General features: G+C 41.7%; 1 protein-coding gene across 2 annotated transcripts in view; it reads right to left on the minus strand.

Annotated features, from left to right (window-relative positions):
* Positions 1 to 200: 200 nt before the first annotated feature.
* phlpp2 (PH domain and leucine rich repeat protein phosphatase 2) overlaps positions 201 to 22324 on the minus strand; it is a 37188-nt gene continuing 15064 nt past the window's right edge. For both annotated transcript variants that reach the window (XM_026320504.2, XM_026320503.2), the window contains exons 5-19: positions 20974 to 21099; positions 16125 to 16279; positions 12902 to 13048; positions 12169 to 12399; positions 10713 to 10915; positions 10517 to 10577; positions 9735 to 9830; positions 9021 to 9176; positions 7833 to 8033; positions 7371 to 7533; positions 7153 to 7283; positions 6784 to 6897; positions 6223 to 6417; positions 5880 to 6111; positions 201 to 5718 (exon numbers count right to left, since the gene is read on the minus strand). In XM_026320504.2, coding sequence (XP_026176289.1) covers positions 4432 to 5718; positions 5880 to 6111; positions 6223 to 6417; positions 6784 to 6897; positions 7153 to 7283; positions 7371 to 7533; positions 7833 to 8033; positions 9021 to 9176; positions 9735 to 9830; positions 10517 to 10577; positions 10713 to 10915; positions 12169 to 12399; positions 12902 to 13048; positions 16125 to 16279; positions 20974 to 21099 — 3498 coding nt within the window. In that variant the 3' untranslated portion in view covers positions 201 to 4431. The remainder of the gene's footprint in view (positions 5719 to 5879; positions 6112 to 6222; positions 6418 to 6783; positions 6898 to 7152; positions 7284 to 7370; positions 7534 to 7832; positions 8034 to 9020; positions 9177 to 9734; positions 9831 to 10516; positions 10578 to 10712; positions 10916 to 12168; positions 12400 to 12901; positions 13049 to 16124; positions 16280 to 20973; positions 21100 to 22324) is intronic.

Below are 22324 nucleotides of genomic sequence, written 5' to 3' on the forward strand. Positions count from 1 at the left end.
AGAGTTGTCAGTATAATTTTATTGATCTGAGAACTATTTTCTAAGCATATAATCTGAAACTGAATAAGAGAAACCATAAATAGAAGCCAACATATAGATTTAAATAACGTTCCATTTCATTAGAGTTCAGGTTTTTAAAGTTCATGACAAAATAAAACTGTAAACATACTTTAAACTGAACAAAAAGTCATTTTGATTGTATTTATTTGCATGAAATCATCATAAAAATAATGGGCAAGATGGACACTGGGGAAAAAAATTACAGTAAAAACATTTTATTGCTACTTGGCTTAATTTAAAAACTGCTCAAAACTAATAATAGCAACATTCAAATAAAACAACAACCATCTTCCACTCTTAGCATCTGAGGGAACAGCAAAAGTGCTCATTGTTAGTCCTGGTCCTGTTAATAAATTGTCTTTTAATTATTAAACATAAAATAAAATGTAGCAGTAATCTGCATGCTAAAATAGAAACCTAAAATATCAGACATGCTCCATTTTGTACAAATCCATTTTTTTGTACTCTTCATGTTGACTTAAATTTAGGGCATGCTTTAAACATTAAATACAGTCCTAATTAGTACCTTCAAATAAAGTACCATAATGAGTTTTAAGTTTTCAAAGAGTCCCAGTCACTTTAAATTCTGTAGTGGAGAGGGAGATATAAATTTGCATGAAATAATGAAGTACAAAAATAAACATCAGATTCTTGGCATTGAGAAAAAAATATTCAAGCATTTCTAGAAAATGTATGTACAGAAAGGAACTATGAGATTAAACAATGGCTACTTTGGTCAAATGTTAAACAATGGGAGCATTGTCATTCATCATGTTTGTGCAGAATTACAGTCAATCCATTATTCACACAGGCATGCATACACCTACCGTACATGTGCACTTAAGCTTCATTTTACAAACATACACAGACATTTTGCAACATACTGTAGTGTACAAGGAGCTTGTTAACTTGTGCAGATAGGATGTTATCCTTTACAGTTAATAAATGAATCATCAGTTAAAAAACACCCACTGAAACTGCAGCCTAGACATACACACAGACTGTTTTTGTGTGCCATGGGGATTATAAGCATACACTACTGGACCCCTCCACTAAAGAATTAAAGGGAATATTTTAAGACAGTGTTCCCACTTGCTGTATCTACTGTATGCACACAGGTGGCATAGGTACATCTACACTGCTTATTCTATTAATGAAGTAAATATGCTTCATCTTGGAAATGTATATCGGAAAGAGCAGTGAATGAATATGTGGAGTCAACCAGGAGACAGACAGAATTAATAAAGAACAGTGATGTAGCAGTGCGGTGCAACATAGTGTGACCAAATTAAATGGGCCAAAGGAAATGACATACGTCTGTGTGTGGTATTTGTGTGTGTGTGTGTGTGTGTGTGTGTGTGTATAGTTGCATACGTCAATGAGCGATTTCCCAACATCTATTATGAACACCACTATTTTATATCAAACCCTAAAGAAAATTTAATTTCTCCTCTCAAAATCTGCTAAAAGTTCAGTTTTCAAACTTGTTTCATATCGGCACTAATTTTATTCACAATCATAATGTGTCATACAGCTTTTCTAGCTCCACCTGTGGCAGGTACACCCAGAGTGCCCATCAACTTTTCAGTGCCATCAGACCTAATGCCTGACACCAGGTGGCCACAGTCAGAACCACAAAGAGTCCCAGGTAGTTGGCATCTACATTGCACCATCTGATCAATAAAGTGACTGAAATTAAATTATTATGCTTATCATGAAATATGGTTTCTAAATGGTAATTTTAGAAAAAGAAAATGCAACTTTGAAATCAAAATCATATTTCTTTTCATTGTTTTCATTCCATGGCATTACAATAAAGGGCTTTCAGAAGCAGTTTTCAGTTATTAGAGGTCAATTAGCAAAATTTAAACCAAATATTGATACGGAATGAAAATAATGGTAAACATTGATAATGAACGTACGTCCTCGTTTTCAGCCTGGAAAAGACCCAATAATGTATATTTATCTAAAGTAAGGGTAATGTTGGCAGAGTTTGAAGCATAGCGAAAAATGTATTTGATGCTGTTTGTTGGTGCCAGTGCTGAAAATCTACATATAAATCAAGACCTTCTGATAAATTCACATATAACTGAAGCAAACAACACTGAATAAAAGAACTGTCATAATAAAAACACACCATGAATTGAATGTTTTAAATAAATAATATTAACTGTATTGTTTTACAGTAGCATCATCTCCACTGGCTATGGGGTCTTAGACAAGAGGTGATATGTGGGCTGGGAAACATCACAACAATCCCAGAACATTGTGTTAATCGGTATCTCAAATATTAAACTCAAATAAACACATCTCTGAATATCATTATTTTCTATGAAAAAGTGCTTTTATCGGTGAACACTTAAGTGTTTACTCCTTTCAAGAGACAAAAACTTACAGATAATTAAGGCTTCATCACCACTCTTTCCCATTGAGCTAAGTAAGAAATGGAGGGGTTGCTTCAGTGATAAACACAACATGAGCAGAATGGAACAAAGGCTGTATATTTTCAAAAATACTTAGTAGTGTTACTTTAAGGCCAAGATGGGAATGCTAAAAGGTTCAGTGGCACCCAAAAATATAAATTTAATCACTGACATAAGCAATTACCCAAATTTGGCCTTTGTATATGGCAGAACTGCTTTCTCTTTTGGCACGAGGTGAGGAGGTTCAGAAAGGAGCAAGGTGAGGTTTCTGGGGCTGAATAATATTTAACCCATAATTCAAAAACATGTAATAATGTATTTTACCTTCAGCTGAGATAAATATGAAGCAAGAAAAGTATTGTGAACGCACAGTATGTGTCTAAATAGAGGAAAGACAGTATATTCTTTGAATAACTGCATATTTATTACACTAGCTTTTAATGCTTCTGCAGTGGTAATTGTTTTATTTTACTAATTTTTTATATTTAATATGTGAGTTGAATCAAAACATTGCCCGCTCATCAGCAACAAGCATATGCAATGTGTGTTAGTGAAGAAGAGAGCTATATATGACTATAACAAGGTAGAATTTGTTTCTTTGTTCCAAATTTGTGCACATAAAGAACTGTGGGATTCCAAACATTGTGACACATTGTATACACAATCAGCTACTATAGAAAATACATGACAATAGCATTTCATATCTGTCAATACAACACAACCTGAAAATCTACTGGTTGTGTGGGTATTGTATCACAAAGCTAAGCTGGAAAACAATTTCCTAAGACGTAAACATGTGAATAGCTGAATCTGTCAGGGACATGTCAGGAAGGTTTACAAATAAAAGAATAGCAGCCTCCAAAGTTTGGATATACTAACATATACAATATTAGTACCTGTACCACAGTAAATACAGTACATATACTGTATCCACACATCATCTCTTGACATAATATTTTAAGGATTCACGTTTGTGTCTTTACTGATTTGCTCAAATGACTGAAATGAAATAATATCCAGTGCCCATAAAGACTAAATTTAAATTTTTACTTATTAAACTTTTATTTTCCTGTGCAGGTTTTTAAGGTGATTGTTTTGTTTCATTGATCATGCACTGTCACGGCTTATATTGTTATAAGGATTTTTGAACTCTACAACATATCAGCTCTGTACATGTGTATGACTTTGATTTTATTTTTAACAGCTAGAATTAGTTTATCCTGTATAAATGATTCTACATGGATTGTATGGGAATGTTAAACATAAAATCCAACCATGACATTTCTGGTGATGTAAATGCAGTTTTCTCTTCATGTCTTCCCATCTAATGTGCCTTAAAAGAATTTATACTGTCTGATATCCTTTGTAAGCCACAGAAAGAGGAGGGGAGCAGAAACTATGCCAGTTGTTGGTCTTTTGGAGACACTGTCCGTCCTCCAACTTTAAGTAAAAACTCACAGCCCGGATGTGGAGGAGCTCTTGGCTGAGTCATCTACAGTAGGCACTTTTTCAAGTTTCATTCACAGGGTTTCTCTCAAGGACCTGAGAGATCATGGCGCCTCCGGAGAGGAGATTTGACCTCACTGAACATGATCCTGCATACAGCCTCTATACTGCTTGACTTTCCAAGTAAAGGGAAAGGCTGCTGACATTTCACACCAGGCTTGTTTTGGTCTATGATAACCAGTCATCCTTTTCACAGCATCATGTGAACTGGGATCTTGCTAACCCCTATTTTTTGGATAGCAGACCATGCACAGAAACCACTTATACCTCACATTACATTACTGATGATGATTATCAGCGCCCCACAGGTTTGTCTTGTCCTCGCAAAAGATCTGAATGGCAACTTGAACTGGAATAACCCACATGTATGAATATCCTCTTCTTTGCAGGAATGGCACAATCACAGAATTGCAGCCACATGGCACTGTGCTATGTCCCCTCTCTAGAGGGCAGTATCATAGACTTCCTGCTGCAGGATGGGAGCTGGGCCTGGCCCTGGGACCAGGTGGGAGGCAAATGCAGGGGGGTGCGGATGATCCCATATGGGGTCTTTTAAGGAAGGCGGTGCGGATAGTGCAGAGGGGCCTGAGACTAGAAGTGTCTGGCCTCTTAGCTGCTCCCTGACTTCCTGCTCCAGACAAGGAGGCACAATCAGCTGGTCCTCGGGGTCCTGCTGTGCTGGGGCAGTAAAGTAGCCTGACTTCTTCTTAGGAGCCTCCAGGGCCACCTCAATAAGATTGTGACTGTCCTCAGGGGCTACCACAGAGCCATTGGACAGCTTCTTCCCAAATAGACTGGATGTAGAGGGAGACTTCTTGAGGTCAGCAATTTCTCTCCCACATACAGCCAGTAGACAGCCATTTGTAGCAGAAACCACCACACTGTTCTGTCTGTGCATTTTTCCATTGGGATAGTCAGAGCCTCGCTTTTCATGGCTCAAGTCTTTGGGACTCGCAGGGACCCCTGACCGTAGCTGGAAAGCACAGCAGTGAATGTCCACTTCCACTTCTAATTTGCTACCATTGGAGATAACACCCTCAAGCGGAGCTTCATCATCACTGTCCAAGCCATTATCAGACTGGTTACTTGAGAACGTGGCACTGGAGGGTTGACGCTGGAACAGGCCCGGGTGTGTTCCTGCAACAGCTGGGCCTGGCACCATAATTCCACACAGCGTAGTAGCTGGGTGCAGGCTACAACGTCTCTCTGGGCGGGAAGCAGGACCAGAGGATGGATGCTCATCTGAGGCAGTGGACCCTGCCTCACTGCCCACCTCTGAGGCTGATGTCTCGCTGTTGAACTCAGAGGCAATACCACTGCTGGATGAAAGGGTGGCTGGTTCAGTAGGCCCAGGGGTCACAGACACAGGCAAAGGAGTGGGAGGGGGACCTCGGGGTTCAGTGGTAGTTACTGGTGGCTCACAGGTACAGCTGTCCTCACCAATATGCAGGGATACAACCACAGCCCCGATGTTGTCTTTGCAACCATAACTCTGGGCGAGTGAACAAAGCTTCTTGGCAGCAGCACGCGGATCCCGCACGGCCTGCACAGTGCAAACGGCCTCCTGATAGGAGACCCGTTCAAACAGGGCTCGATTCCCCAGGATCAAGAACTCATCTTGGGGACAAAGAGGCTCAGTGTGCACCCACGGCTTTGGAAGCACCCAGGGAGAAAGATAAGAGCAACCCAGCAGACGAGAACAGCATGTCACACCGCTCACTTTGTTATCCTATAAAACAGAAGTACAATTACAATTGTAGGTGACTATATAACTTCGTAACCTCTACACCTCTGAATATAAAGCTGTACATTAACATAAAATCAGAAGTTCTACATAATGGGGCTAGAGTAAAAAATAGGAACACAAAGAACGAATGAACGTTGAATTACCTCAGTAATAATGGCTTTACAGCATTTAACTCTCTCCATTTCCTCAGTGCAGTTCTCCAAGCTGTAAACCTTTGAGAGAGGTACAGGTTGGCTGTTGCGGCACAGCACCGCCTGGCAGGTGCCCACATTGGCCACAGTAAGGCTGAAGTAGCCTCCTGGATCTGAAGGCTCATGGTGGATATAACACAGCAAGGCAGAAGCACCCAGTTTCTGGCCAGCCATACCTAGTTTCCTGTCTCATACAAAAAACAAACAATGCTGCTGACAAACTCTTAAAGAGTGCAACTACTGGCTAACCTACACGCATTAAAAGAGTAAAAAAAAAAAAAAAAAAATCACTTACCTGTGTGAAGTGAGGAAAGTATTGCACATATACACATTGTCAATACTGGAGTGCTGCAGCTCCTCACACAGCACATCCCCCATGGTGCACTGCAGCAGCCGAGGCACTTCCTCATTACGATCGCCATCAAAGATGCCATAACATGCTTCGACCCCATCTCCAAACTGGTCTACAGCCAGCACAGAGACACACAACCTGTCCCCAATAATACATTCACATTAAAAAACAGGTGACTCGGCATGTCCCATATAGACGTAAACCTTGTACATACTTCAGCATGTGACAGTGCAGCTCCAGGTCAAGAGAAAAAGCAAAGGGTGACATTTAATAAGAGACATTGCTGTGTGGGCCCCTGTTATGGCCATGACCGCAGAGGAGCACTCATGCATTTAACATTTTACAGGCAATAAATTCAATGTAATTATTACACTGTATATCCCTATCTACTATCCGTGACCTACCCCCTACTGATTAGCTGGATCCGGTGTGTTCAGTTTCAGTCCGAAACTGGGATAGTAGGAAAACAAAAAAAGTAACACAGATGCACAAAGCTGTACTCACTTGTTCCTTTGGCCGCTCATTTCAGAATAACCATGGGCCCATGGAGTGGAGGCACTGGTTGAGTCTGCTGCTGTTGTGGTGGATTTCTGGTCTAATTTCAGTGTGGTGATGTGACTGATAAAGAAGAAGACTATCGGTGAGGGCCGTGCAGAAGAAGGTATATAATACATGCACCATTACCTGCCACCAGCAGCAGCACCGCTATATTATCACTATGTTTCACATACAGAAAACACAAGCCACATCCCTCCAGTACAAATACAACTAGAGAATCTAAAGCCATGGAGCTGGTGCTTATGTTTTATGCTCGACCAATATCGGTGAGTTTAGCTATAATGTTATTAAACTGGCGTGGGTTTTGTGACTCACCTGAAGAGGTTGAGGGTTTTGGGTTCCAGTATCAGGCTGCTGTTTCCTGTCAGGTCGAGCTCTTGCAGAGTGGCAGGCAGCGAGTCAGGCAGCTGGATCTCAGTCAGCTCATTACAGCTTAGATCTACAAGCTATAAAAGTACAAAACACACATGTGCTGAAACCGGATGTATATAATCACACACTGGTCAGGCCAATGAAAGCAGAACAGGTCTGACCTTGATCTCAGGCAGGTTGAGGATCTCTGGGAAAACTGTAATGTGATTGGAGTGTGCTATGAGGGTGTGCAGTCTCTTGCAGCTGGACACAGTGGAGGGGATAGTCTTTAGCTTGTTGCCACTTAGATTTAGCTCCTCCAGCAGTTCCAACTTAGTCAACTTACTAAAGACACAGAAACATGACATTCAAAACAACAATGATTCTTAATAATATAGACATTATCAAAAACATCCAATAAGTTTATTAAGAGCTTTACACAAAACAGAAAATAGATGTACTAAAGCAAACTAAATGACAACAAAACTTAAAAGTCCTAAAAGGATAAAAGTTAATACAATAAAAACACATGTGACAAAATGAACTGGTCATCTATAAAAGTGGGATTTGTAGTAATTATGACATTATAAGTTATGTATAAGCCATTAAAATGACTGAGTAACATAAAAGCCAAGATAATACACCTGGCTGGGAAGGAGAGCAGCTGGTTGTATGCAATGTGAAGGACCCGCAAGTTCTGGTGTCCAACCAACAGTGCACCACAGTTCTCGTTCAGGTTGTTCCCTGTCAGGTAGAGCTCTTGCAGTGTGCTGAGGCTCTCTTCTGATTGACTGCTAGGAGGAATACTTTCCAGGGCATTGGCTGACAGATTTAAGTATTTTAGGCTGTAAAATCAAGACAAATAAAAAAAAAAAAAAAAAGGAGACATTCATTTAAACAGTCAGGAATACATTTGCTCATTCCTTTCTTGTTTACCATGGATCTGGAGAAATCTGAGGTCCCCATTTGTAGGTAACTAGACATTACTAAAGTTGGCCTCAGCTCTTTTCATGAACAGGACAGAGAACAAACAGCAATGTCAGTGCAGTGATAAATTGATGTCAATTCAGTGTTCTACAGTTTTAGGGTTACAAAGTTTTTAGGGTCTCAGAAATGATTTCATTCTAAATGTTAATGCACTGAGGATACTCTTAAGCACAAACAGTTAATGTATCTGCAAGTGGACCAGACATTTACACAGTGTACAGAGAGGAGTGACCGTGATTTGAGCTCCAAAGGTCCTTATGTAATTTGGTGTTAAGTTTGGTGTTATCACGTACTGAACAGTAATAAAACCTGTTCTTCTGATCCATGAAGGAGCAAAACATGTCACACTGTTGTTTTAAAACAGTTGTACATTATAAAATGGCAATGATATCTCTGCAGTGTTAGTTACCAACCTTGTTTCCATTGCCATAGTTATACTAATTCCATCAGGCATGAGAACTGCTTTCCCTTGTAAGTTGTAAGCTCTTAGAGAAAATATATCGGGAAACCCATCATGCACAGCAAGCAGTCACTGCCATTCTGTCTCAGCATCAGAGACAATAAAGTACATTAGAGCATTTGAACTGCTAATGGGTGTTAAGTGATTGACCACACAGGAAATGGTACAAATGAAGCTCCAGTTACAGTCTGACTGCACTGATCTTGACCACGATCCCTACACACAATCCATACTTCTTCAAAACTATGAGCTGTGATACAGTAACTGTCAGCTGCAACACAACAGGGGACACACTGCAAGTACAGTACCTGTTACAAAGCAGAGGAAACCGACTGATAAAGGACTCAAGGATAAACAGGATAAGAAAGCTCTTCAGAGGACTCACTTTAAGGCCTTGTAAAAGAGACTCTCAGGGAGCTCGGCTAGCTTGTTGTGCTGGAGGTCCAGGACTTCCAGAGGGACGTGGTCAAGTAGGTCAGGCACTCTCTGTAAATGATTGTTTCCCGCTAGCAGCTTTCTCAAACTCAAGTTAGTGAGCAGTCTGTCAGAAGCCATAAGAGACATTAGAGAGTCAGATTAGGAAATGAAAAAAACGAACACACCAAAAGAAGTAACAAAACCAAGTAACATCTTCTCCCTGTGCAGACATAATCACTCGTGAAGCTGGGGGGATAGCTGTCAGGCATGGCAACCCATTCTAACTAATCCGTTTATGACCTTTACATCATAAACACCCCAGCACAGCAGCTTTTTTATTCTTTCCTGAAACCAAATGAAATGTAAATGGCTGTGTTGAGGGCTGGCAATGAATGAGAATAACTCTGAACCATACTGTCCTCCACAAAAACACTGACACCAGCTGTTTTGTACCTTGTTCTTTCCTTGGTTCCAGTACCATAATAAAATCTATACATTGGCATTATGAAAATCACCTTGTCATTAGCTCGAGCTGTTAAAAAGCATGACCATGTGAAATGAGACACCTGATCTTTTAACTTGTAATTGCGTGCCCAGCTGTTTATTGCAAGAGGCTGAATATATAGAAAATTTGTAACATAAACAGAAAAGGTTCAGGATTGGTGACAGAAAAGACAATAACCTCAAAGGAAGCTCAGACAGCTGGTTGTGTGTGACGTCCAGCATCTCAATTTTTCTGCAGTCACACACCCAGTCTGGAAGGTACTCCAGAAGGTTCCTGTCTCATCACACACATACACACACACACACACACACATAGAGAGACACACAAAAACACTCAAACTGAGAAGAATTGGCATTTTGTGTAAGGCTATACAGATGCATCACAGTAAACAGGAGGCTAAACTAATATACTATTAATATAATACTGAGCATACTGCAGCGTTTTCTGAGTAATTATCCATTTAGCTGTTATGAACCCCTGTGACAAAAATAAAGAAAATGTTTTAATATTAAAAGCCAAAATCTATACTATGTCAATTCAGTATTAATTACTGTTGTGGCAAAGATGTAAGAACAGGAAGAATACAGCTTACAGGATGGCATGTTTAACAGGCAAGCAGAAGAATCATGAGCATTCTTGACCAGCTTGAATTCACACAACAGAGTGAGTCACATGTAAAATCACGCTTTCACAACATACACAGTTGAATGTATATTGGTCAGCAATCTATTTAGCAAGTCCTTGTGACTACCTGTATTTCATGCTTCCTGCACTCCCCTGCTAAAATACAAAATAGTGTCAGATTTTACATCGGATGACTGACAACTCCACCGCTGGTCACTAATGTGCAGAATGTGAGTGCAAAAAACACAATATTTTGTCTCTGCTTTTTCACTGTGGCAGGAAGTGGTAAGAGATTGTCCATCTTAATGTACCAGAACTCTATGGCCAGAACTCACTGTGATAGTTCCATGTGTGTCAGCTGGTTGGGGACTGGATAGATGTTGACTGTTGTAAGACCTGTGGGCAGGCAGAAGTAGCAATCAGCGACTAAACATCTGTGTGTTTCTATGAATGCAGCACTAGGGAAAAGAGCCTGAAGACACAGGCAACCGAGGCAATAATAGCAGCTACTTGACGCTCTGTTTGACTCACGGTTGCTGCTGGCATGAAGCATGCGCAGTGTGAAGCCACTCAGTGTGAGTGTCCCCAGCTGGTTGCGCTGGCAGTATAGAGCCTCCAGGTTGCAAATGGCGCTCAGGTCTAGTGAATCCAAGCAATTGTCTCTCAAGTCCAGCTGGGTCACCTGGCTCACTGCTTCTAGACTCTCACTTTTCACCTGGCGCAATCCGTTCAATCTGCATTTAACAGGCAGTACAATAGATAAAATATTATTTATTATTACTAATGGAGCACATGAGAAAGTTTTGGATGAAGCTTTTAGATGATATTAAATAAAATGCTCAATATAATGAAAAATACTCTAATATGTCACACATGCTAAAATCAGACAAAATTGTGGTAGCATAGCATTTAAGGGTGTTTAAGCGTTTAAGCTCATCAATTTTCTCTAATATTCCAGCAGTGACTACTTTAGGTTACAGTGACAATCAATCAATCAATTTGAAAATCATGAATAAACACATATTTGATTTGTTACACATATAGAGCCCTCAGGTTTAATTTAAAATCTAACATTACCATTCAAGATATTGTGTTTGTTATATTTTGACGCAGTGGGATCATTCCACTATCTCTCCCTTGGCTTCACTGGTGACTTCTCTACCCACATTGAGCATTGAATCTTTAAAATAAACCCACAGGGGGAAAACAAAAAGTACAGATATTCATGATTGTACTTGCTTCTTTGATCCTATTGACCCTGTGAATAATTGACAACTTATCTTGTATTAGAGCTGTGAGCTCACAACTGCACCACAGATGCACCATGCCATTATAAACATTGCCACTGCCAAACATAAACTCCCAGTGCTGAGTATTAGCTGGCTGCGGATGAATTTGAATTTGAATTCCCACACTGGTTGGAAATCCAGTGAGAACAGCTTTCTCCTTCTTCATTACCCTACCCATGAGCAAGACGCTGAGCCCCTAACTGCTCCTGCTATTAATTGGCCAAGAAATATGTGTCACTGTAGCTCTGATCAGTTTCCAGGTGTGAATATGGGCGTGAAGCAGGACAAGACAGAAAAAAAGCATTTGTGCTTAGCGAAACCATCATCATACTATCATATAACCATGATATATCATCATCTATAAATAAACTGTAAACTACAAAAATGTGAGGTTTATAGGCGGCGCAAGCAGCGGAGGAGTGCCTGAGGTTCAGACTAATGTTTGTGTCAGGACACATATCTTTCTTTCAAAATAAAATAAAATAAAAGGAGATGAACTCTAGGTAAATAACTGTGCAAAGATATTTCCCACCTTATATTTACTGACAGTCCATATATCATACTGACCGAACGTTTTCCACACAGTGATGGGTGGGTATATTAAGAGAGGAGGAATAGAAAGAAGAAAGGGGCAGAAAGGGAACAGAGGAAGGAATTGCAGAGGCTGAGAGCTGTTTGTTCCCTGGCAGGCCTCTTACCGGAGGTCAATGGTTTTCAAATGGCTCATTCGGGCCAGAGTACACAACTCTAGAGTCTCCACTCTGTTCCCAGCCATGGCCAGTTTGTCCACTGCACTTAATCTCTCCAACACAGCAGGGATGTGAGAGAAATTGTTGAAGGAGAGCCCCAGGCTGTTGAGTTGGGCCAGGCCACCCAGTTCTTCAGGCAGGGAGCTGAGGTGGTTTCCATCCAAAGACAGTGTCTGCAGGCTACAAGATTGAAAAGGAGAAAACAATCAGGATTTGCTTTCTTTTAACTTCAAAGAGCAGTGAGAATAGCTGACATGTGCATTTGTAGTTATAATCATTACATGTAAAGTGGATTGATTTAGCTTCCTGACTCGTCAATCTGATTGATTATCAGAATATTTAAACTTTTTATACATTTCACGACATTAGGACCTTTCAGATTTTATGACAACATTAATGTATATTAATGTACAGGAGCGTAAAAGCACAAACAATATTGAAGAGCACAAACAAACTAAAAACAAACAAAATCAATAACACAAACAGGAAAGAAAATAAATGCACAAGAAAAAATGGTATATAAACATCAAATGAATCCTCTGTTTGTTATGTCAGACTGAACTTTGTGCTGCTACATCCAGGTATCAACCTTGTACAGTTCTAAAGTCAAACATGTTTTGAGCACATCCTTGGTTCATGTGTATAATGTAAAGTATGTCTACTATGCATGTGTGTGTCACACCTCTGAAGGTTGCAGATCTGTACAGGGACAGTGTGTAGATTATTGCAGGAGAGGTTGAGCTCTGTCAGGGTGAGAATCTCACACACGCATTCAGGGAACACACCCAGATGGTTGTGAGACAAGTTCAAGCTCTTCAGCTGGGAAAACCTACAAAAGAGAGGACCTTCAGCATCTGTAGGATGACAGCTAAAAAATCTTTCCTTGCTTTGTTTACTACGTTTATTCAGATGAACAGCCATCTCGCTTACTAAAAATAACACAATAGTCATGTGAAAACAGTGAGCAAACATCAACATGGTCTGGCTACAGACAGAAATTCAGGGTGGAAATTAAATACTATAAACTTACAGGTGCACTGTAGGAAAACTATACTGTTATTTGGGCTTCAGGCTGGCACCACGTTATTAAGATGGGTTAGAAATTAGCTGTAAAAAGCAACCAGTGGCAGGCAAGAAAGGACAGAATTTAAATTATCCCCGCTTGTGCCTTGGTATTTAACAGATGATGATGGTACTAGATGTAGATCAGTTAGTCAAAGTGCCTACTACATTTGATGAAATCAATTACTGTATGTGTGTACACATTTATAACACGTGTCAAAGACAATGAGGCTGTGATGAATGAAGTGGTGCTGTAGGGCTGATGCTTCTTTTTTTTTTTTGAATCCACTAAATTCACAAACAAAAAGGATGAAGCACCAGAAATGTTTTTCAAAAACACTAAAATATAAATATTAGCAAGTAGCTGATTGGCCCTAATATCCAGCTATTGATTATCTATACATATAAAGACAGTACTCAGGGGAGGGGTTCAAGAAGAGTGACACTTAATAGCAATATATCTACTGATAAATCCATCTTGTTTAAATAAGCTTCCAATGCCGAGCCAGACATGAAGATTAATCGCTGTCCTGTTTTGTCAGTGCCACATAGGTGAAACCCACTCTGTCCTCACACATCTCATATACAGTATCTCACAGAAGTGAGTACACCCCTCACATTTTTGTAAATAATTTATTATATCTTTTCATGTGACAACACTGAAGAAATGTCACTTTGCTACAATGTACAGTAGTGAGTGTACTTTGTAGCTTGTATAACAGTATAAATTTGCTGTCCCCTCAAAATAACTCAACACACAGCCATTAATGTCTAAACCGCTGGCAACAAAAGTGATTACACCCCTAAGTGAAAATGTCCAAATTGGGCCCAAAGTGTCAATATTTTGTGTGAGCACCATTATTTTCCAACACTGCCATAACCCTCTTGGGCATGGAGTTCACCAGAGCTTCACAGATTGCCACCGGAATCCTCTTCTACTCCTCCATGATGACATCACAGAGCTGGTGGATGTTAGAGACCTTGCGCTTCTCCACCTTCCGTTTGAGGATGCCCCACAGATGCTCAATAGGGTTTAGGTCTGGAGACATGCTTGGCCAGTCCATCACCTTTACCCTCAGCCTCTTTAGCAAGGCAGTGGTCATCTTGGAGGTGTGTTTGGGGTCGTTATCATGCTGGAATACTGCCCTGTGGCCCAGTCTCCAAAGGGAGGGGGTCATGCTCTGCTTTAGTATGTCACAGTACATGTTGGCATTCATGGTTCCCTCAATGAACTGTAGCTCCCCAGTGCCGGCAGCACTCATGCAGACCCAGACCATGACACTCCCACCACCATTCTTGACTGTAGGCAAGACACACTTTTCTTTGTACTCCTCACCTGGTTGCCGCCAGACACACTTGACACTATCTGAACCCAATAAGTTTATCTTGGTCTCATCAGACCACAGGACACGGTTCCAGTAATCCATGTCCTTAGTCTGCTTGTCTTCAGCAAACTGTTTGCGGGCTTTCTTGTGCATCATCTTTAGAAGAGGCTTCCTTCTGGGACGAGAGCCATGCAGACCAATTTGATGCAGTGTGTAGCATATGGTCTGAGCACTGACAGGCTGACCCCCCACCCATTGAACCTCTGCAGCAATGCTGGCAGCACTCATACGTCTATTTCCCAAAGACAACCTCTGGATATGACGCTGAGCACGTGCACTCAACTTCTTTGGTTGACCATGGCGAGGCCTGTTCTGAGTGGAACCTGTCCTGTTAAACCGCTGTATGGTCTTGGCCACTGTGCTACAGCTCAGTTTCTGAGTCTTGGCAATCTTCTTATAGCCTAGGCCATCTTTATGTAGAGCAACAATTCTTTTTTTCACATCCTCTGAGAGTTCTTTGCCATGAGGTGAACTTCCAGTGACCAGTATGAGAGACTGAGGGCAATAACACCAAATTTAACACACCTGCTCCCCATTCACACCTGAGACCTTGTAACACTAACGAGTCACATGACACCGGGGAGGGAAAATGGCTAATTGGGCCCAATTTGGACATTTTCACTTAGGGGTATACTCACTTTTGTTGCCAGCGGTTTAGACATTAATGGCTGTGTGTTGAGTTATTTTGAGGGGATAGCAAATTTATACTGTTATACAAGCTGTACACTCACTACTTTAACATTGTAGCAAAGTGTCATTTCTTCAGTGTTGTCACATGAAAAGATATGATAAACTATTTACAAAAATGTGAGGGGTGTACTCACTTCTGTGAGATACTGTATATGAAAGGGGATCACAAGCTACTGTAGGTAACAATCAAGAGACAGCACATCGCATGTTTACATACAGAGCATCACAAAACCATATCACAGTATAATGCTGTCACAGAAGAGTAGCTGCAGTTTTACTGTAGCATTCTGCAAGGGTGTAAACATGTAGTTTACATTATTAATTAACACAACAGTCTGGAGTATTTACTGTGCCATTATGAACCAAGGTATAATACAGTACTGACTTCACAAACAAGTACAATTATACAATTTTGTATCAATAAGAAGCTAGCTGTTCTAACTTTTTTGACTCCCACTATATAAACTAAGACCACTGCCAGACTAAGCTCAAGCAAAGTTTGACTAATTACAGCTTAGCAGCTTTCTTCTAAAGCCCTGAGCGTCTAAATTACATGCTACTTTATCTTTGAGAGGCCAGAGTATATGGACAGCTACAGAATGGCATGCGAAAATACGGCAGGTATTCTTTCTTGTGCTAAAACATATTTCATCAAGACACTTCATATCATAAAAGGTATGACCTTGTATTCTCCAGCTTTACTTTGTTCTATTCCTTTATTAATGAAGTGTTTGTGTAAACATCTCGAGGTTAGGCATATGGGACTACCTGGGGAGGTTTAGCAGGCCTCCAGGCTCCTTCAGCCTCATGAAGTTGTGCCGCAGATTGAGGTGGGTGATGTCCTGACTGTAGAACAGATATTCAGGCACTGCTTCCAGACTGTAGCAGGACAGATCCACCAGGCTGACTGTCTGAGACACCACCTATACATGCACACAAAGTTAGAAAAAGAAGCTTTAACTGCTTAGAGTGAGTACTATTCTCAATTTGGTGTGTCAGCATCACATTTTCCATATCACAATCTCATGAGAAAACATAGAAAACCTGAAATTTGCATGAATGCACATGTTCTGTTGACAAACTTCAAGCTGATGTGGTTGCTGCAGTGTAGGCTGGCGGTTTCAGCATTACATATATATCAAAACTTTTCAAAGGTGTTCAAATAACACAATTTATAAAAGTGGTGCAGTTAGAGAAAAAGACTAACACTGTGAGGTGTGCCACTCCAGTTTACTTCAGCAAACACCTGCTGCTTTATTTAACTACTAATATGCTTTCAATATAAACACAGTCTTTATTCCTTAAAGTAAATGGGTTTTATTTCCCCTTCAGCTCTAGCAAAATACCATCAGGAAAACTGGCATTCTTCTTTGGCATATTATATTAAGACAATATAATTTATTTGCTTCTTGCACAAGAATCCTAAGCCTTTGACCACACAAACACCACATGCCTTGTGGTGAACTCACATCCTAAATACTAGGATATAATAGCAGTTTCCACTAGTTAAAGAGCCCATATCTGAAGCGACACTCTACAGTGGAAATAACTATAACTATACTGGAATCACTTCAGACACACAAAACCCCAGTTTCCAGTGCAATTAAGTTTGACTTCTGGAAACCTGGTTATGAATTACAAGAGTCCTTATTATGATCCAGTAGTTGTCAGACTCTAGAAAACATGTGGAGATGTAATTTACACTCAGATGCCAGCAGGTACACCTACCTAAGATACAGCAGCCCTGCAAAAACCCAACCCTGGTTGGATTGTTAAAGGTTTTCTTGCAATTGTTTTGGAGGAATGTTGCAGTTGAATGTGCTAAGGTGTAGTAATCCTCAAGGAGTGAATGTGAGATGGCTAATGTCGTCACAAGCAGCAACATTAATGTGTGAGTGTGGAGGAGTGTGACTACATCTACATGTGTGAATTTGTGGCTGTTGCTGCATAGCTCAAATTTAACTCTACTGTCTCCGTCATCTCAGAGATGCCCGCTTACAGGTCAGCGATCAGTGCAGCTGATGGTGTTGAGTCCAGTCTGAGGCCAGTCTCCCCCATTAACTACAGGGTTGCACACTGTGCAGCAGCCCAGAAAATGGAACGACTGCTCAGCAGAGCATGACATCACGTCACTGCTTTTAGAGATGACAAAGACAAAACTGCTCATCTTCCACAAAACGACTTCATCCAGTCACTTTAAAAAAGCAACCCCTCTTCAAAAAGAGTACCGTAATTAAGAGATGTAAGAGTGGGCGACGGACACAGACAGGAGTATTAAAGAGGGGTGGACAGAAAATAGGACAGATTTGCTGTTTTAGATGATTTGCATAGAAATTAAACACCGTGACTGGAAAACATGCAGTCAGATCATTTCTTATAGAGCTGAGAAACCACAGTTAGCTTTTAATGCAGTTTGTCCGTTAACAACTAATGAATGACATACACATATTTATATTAGGAGGTTGACATCATCTATGTTCTTGTACTATATAGTGTATCCCCACTAAATTTCTAGTCAATGTCAGCAAGTGGACACATATTGCCAAATAATAATGCAATCAATTTCCCATAACAGCAGTTTTTATTGGATAAAACCATAAATTATACATTTACACAGCAATCATGAGTCACTTTTTCCTACTGATTTTCTTTTTTGCAGTGACTTTCATCTGGCATATACTATTTTTTTATTTTACAATATATTAATATGTACACTTCTTCTCTTTTTGCTCATTAGCTGTGGAATGTATATAACATCCATCCATCCATCCATCTTCTTCCGCTTATCTGGGACCGGGTTGCGGGAGAAGTAGCCTAAGCAGGGATACCCAGACTTCCTTTTCCCTGGACACTTCCTCCAGCTCTTCCGGGGGGACACAGAGGCGTTTCCAGGGCAGCCAAGAGACAAGGTCCCTCCAGCGTGTCCTGGGTCTTCCCCGGGGCCTCCTCCCAGTGGGACATGCCCAGAACACCTCCCCAGGGAGGCGCCCAGGAGGCATCCGGAACAGATGCCCGAGTCACCTCAGCTGGCTCTTCTAGATGTGGAGGTGCAGCGGCTCTTCTCCGAGCTCCCGGGTGACCGAGCTCCTCACCCTATCTCTAAGGGAGCGCCCCGCCACCCTGTGGAGGAAGCTCATTTCAGCCGCTTGTATCCAAGACCTTGTCCTTTCGGTCATGACCCAAAGCTCATGACCATAGGTGAGAGTAGGAACATAGATTGACCGGTAAATCGAGAGCTTTGCCTTTTGGCTCAGCTCCTTCTTCACCATGACCGCATTGCTTCTGCTGATGCCCCGATCCGTCTGTCAATCTCACGTTCCGTCTTTCCCTCACTCGTGAACAAGATCCCATGATACTTAAACTCCTCTACCTGAGGCAGGATCTCTCCACCTTTTTCCGGTTGGGAACCATGGCCTCGGACCTAGAGGTGCTGATTCTCATCCCAGCCGCTTCACACTCAGTTGCAAACCGCCCTAACACACATTGGAGATCCTGGCTCGATGGAGCCAACAGGACAACATCATCTGCAAAAAGCAGAGATGAAATCCTGTGGTCCCCGAAGTGGACTCCCTCTGGCCCCTGGCTGTGCCTAGAAATTCTGTCCATAAAAATAATGAACAGAACCAGTGACAAAGGGCAGCTCTGCCGGAGTCCAGCATGCACTGGGAACAGGTCTGACTTACTACCAGCAATGCGAACCAAGCTCCTGCTCCATTTGTACAGAGACCGGATAGCCCTTAGAAAAGGGCCCCGGACCCCATACTCCTGGAGCACCTCCCACAGGATGTCACGAGGGACCTGGTCTTGCCTTCTCCAAGTCCACAAAGTACATGTGAACTGGTTGGGCAAACTCCAATGAGCCCTCGAGCACCCTCGAGAGGGTATAGACCTGGTCCAGTGTTCCAAAACCGGAACGAAAACCGCATTGTTCTTCCTGGATCCAAGGTTCGACCACCGGCAGGATCCAGCACCCTGGCATAGACCTTCCCAGGGAGGCTGAGGAGTGTGATCCCTCTGTAGTTGGAACACACCTTCCAGTCCCCCTTCTTAAAAAGAGGGACCACCACCCCGGTCTGCCAATCCAGGGGTACTGTCCCCGATCGTCACCCGATGTTGCACAGGTGTGTCAGCCATGACAGCCCAACAACATCCAGAGACTTGAGGTACTCAGGGCGGCTCTCATGAGATCCGAACTACCTCAGTGACCTCGGCTTGGGTGATGGATGCATCAGCCTCTGAATCCCCAGCCCCTGCTTCCTTTATGGAAGACGTGTCGGCAGGGTTGAGGAGATCCTTGAAGTATTCCTTCCACCGTCCGACAATATCCCCAGTCGAGGTCAGCAGCTCCCCACCTCCACTGTAAACAGTGTTGGCAGTGCACTGCTTCCCCCTCCTGAAGCACTGGACAGTTTGCCAGAATCTCTTCGGGGGCCTCACCGAACTCCTCCCATACCTGAATTTTTGCCACCGTCACCACCTGGGCTGCCGGCGAGCTGCCTCAGGAGTCCCACAAGCCAACCAGGCTCAGTAGGATTCCTTCTTCAGCTTGACGGCATCCCTTACCTCCGGTAAATGTAAAATCATTCATTTAAATATGTAACTAATCTACAGGAACAAACCATCTGACTTCTTATAAATTGAAATTCTGATGCTGCTCTGTAATGTATCCCTACACTCCAGTATTCAGTCTCATCCTGCATGCTCATTTTGCAGGCACAAATACAAATGGTTCTCTCTCTCTATCTCTCTCTCTCTCTCTCTCTCTCTCTCTCTCTCTCTCTCTCTCTCTCTCTCTCTCTCTCTCTCTCTCTCTCTCTCTCTCTCTCTCTCTCTCTCTCTCTCTCTCTCTCTCTCTCTCTCTCTCTCTCTCTCTCTCTCTCTCTCTCTCACAATTTATGCAACGTAGCATAAAAACTGGCCCAAATCCACTAGAAAACGATCATCAGTCATCATTCCCCAGTGTCCTCGGAAACCTCTCAGCTGAGTCTCAGCCTAAACACAGCGTACTAACAGGCTACTCTAATCCATACCACCATGGTAGACAGAGATCTTGGACTTAGCATGAACATGCACCTAATTGGTTTTTCTTTTTTTCCAGTGGCTTTTTCCTACCATGGCTAACTGTATGCTGGCTCTACCACAGTGGAGACACAGGGCAGAGGCACAATAGCCATTAATTAGAATATCTGTGGCAGAGGAAGCTAATCAGAAAGACGCACTCTATTTAACACAAATCCAACAATCTGATTGGGTCATTCAACTACCTCTAATTCAGAGTGACTTATATAACAAAAGCTCCACTGCTGAAGGCCTTTTGACAAGTGTCTTCAAATAGTAGTAAAAAACCTAAATTATGTAAACAGAGGTTCTATCAATAGCAGACACCACTGAGAGCTATTAAAGCTTCTGTGGAGTCAATCAGACACATTCAGACAGGCCTTTTCTGATTGGACAACTCAATAGGCAGAAGGTAACTGTAGCATCAACATCTAATCTTTAATGTAGGTGTAAACCCAGAGGAACTAGCCAGAAACAAACTGCTGCCGAGATAAAAACGGGAGACACTTACATGCATCGTGTACTGCACATACAACAACACACACTGTCTCTAGCTTACTTTGGATGCCTGTCGATGCCATCGCTGGTAGTCTGCAAGTGTGTCAAAGCTGACAAAGTACGCCTGGGCCTGTGATCCTGCAGAGCTGAACATCAGACAGTGCTGCCTTCGCTTCACCTCCTCCACCTCAACATAAAGACAACAGGAATATGATGAGGAGGAACAGTGGGAGAAAGGAAGGGGAAAAAGATGATTATCATTAATCACTATTGCCATGACAATAAAAGAACAGGTTAACATAATGGTAAAATGCTAAATCTATTAGACAGTCTGTGCTGTTTCACTGTTGCTTGATGATGATGTGTTGCAATTTAGATTTTTCAACTGCCAGGTTTCAATGTACCTTTATCAACTTAGTTTTATTCCACACATTCACAAACAATTTGAAATGTAGGTGTGTTATGCTAATAGTGGCTAAGGTAGCCCTGTGGCACTAGCTGCAAATAGAGGTCAGGTAACCTCACTGCTTACTGATGCCACACCTTCAGATTCTTTTTATGTTCAACTCATGAGAAAGAAGTACTCCCCCAAGACCTGAAAACTAACTTTTATATGTAAAATTGGAGTTTCCCTTTAAAAGACAACTGACAATTAGACAACTGCACTTTGAATTGCGTAGTGTATGAAAGGTGCTATACAAATGAATTTGCCTTTGCCTTTGCCTAACTGATAATAGAGAGCAATAGGAAATAAGTGGAGAGAGTAAGAGAACATCTCTGTGCAAACACCAGGTATGAGGATATCAGTCTGTCCTGATGTTTGCATTCTTGTATGCAGCTTTACAAAGTTTTAAGAGCCAAATGTTTCAGCCTGTCTGGATGTCCAGTTAAGCACTCTTATTTTGTTAGATTTCTCCACTACCTGTACCCTGTTGTATTCCCCTCTCCTAGCTTTACATCCTTGTTCTAGTCATTTGATGATCGCTGTGTGTATTTATATCTGCTATTCCCTATTCCCAGCTGCTGGTTTGTCTCATCTCTTGTTTGTATGTGGTGTTGGATTTTCCTTGTTTTTCCCTGCTCACTGAAACACTGTTTGGACTCTCCTCTCCCCGCACTCTGGTGTTGCCTGGACCTTAGATGGACTCATGTTGACGTATCAGGTTTTTGTATATACTGTGTCAGTGTTGTGTTTTTCCTTTGCTCCTGCACTGCCCATCCTGGAATAAAACACTGTCAAACCATCACCCTCCCCCTCTGGGATTATTAGCTTCCTGGTTTAAGGAAAAAGATGCAAACTTTACAACTTTGTATACTAAAGTATTTGGTATACACTCAGCATGGAGCGTGGGCTCTACCAGGGGTAACGTAAAAGGTTAACGCCATTTCAGTTTCTTTGATCTCCCAACAAC

Source organism: Mastacembelus armatus, chromosome 3 (genome assembly GCF_900324485.2).
Source record: "Mastacembelus armatus chromosome 3, fMasArm1.2, whole genome shotgun sequence".
Lineage (NCBI taxonomy): Eukaryota > Metazoa > Chordata > Actinopteri > Synbranchiformes > Mastacembelidae > Mastacembelus > Mastacembelus armatus.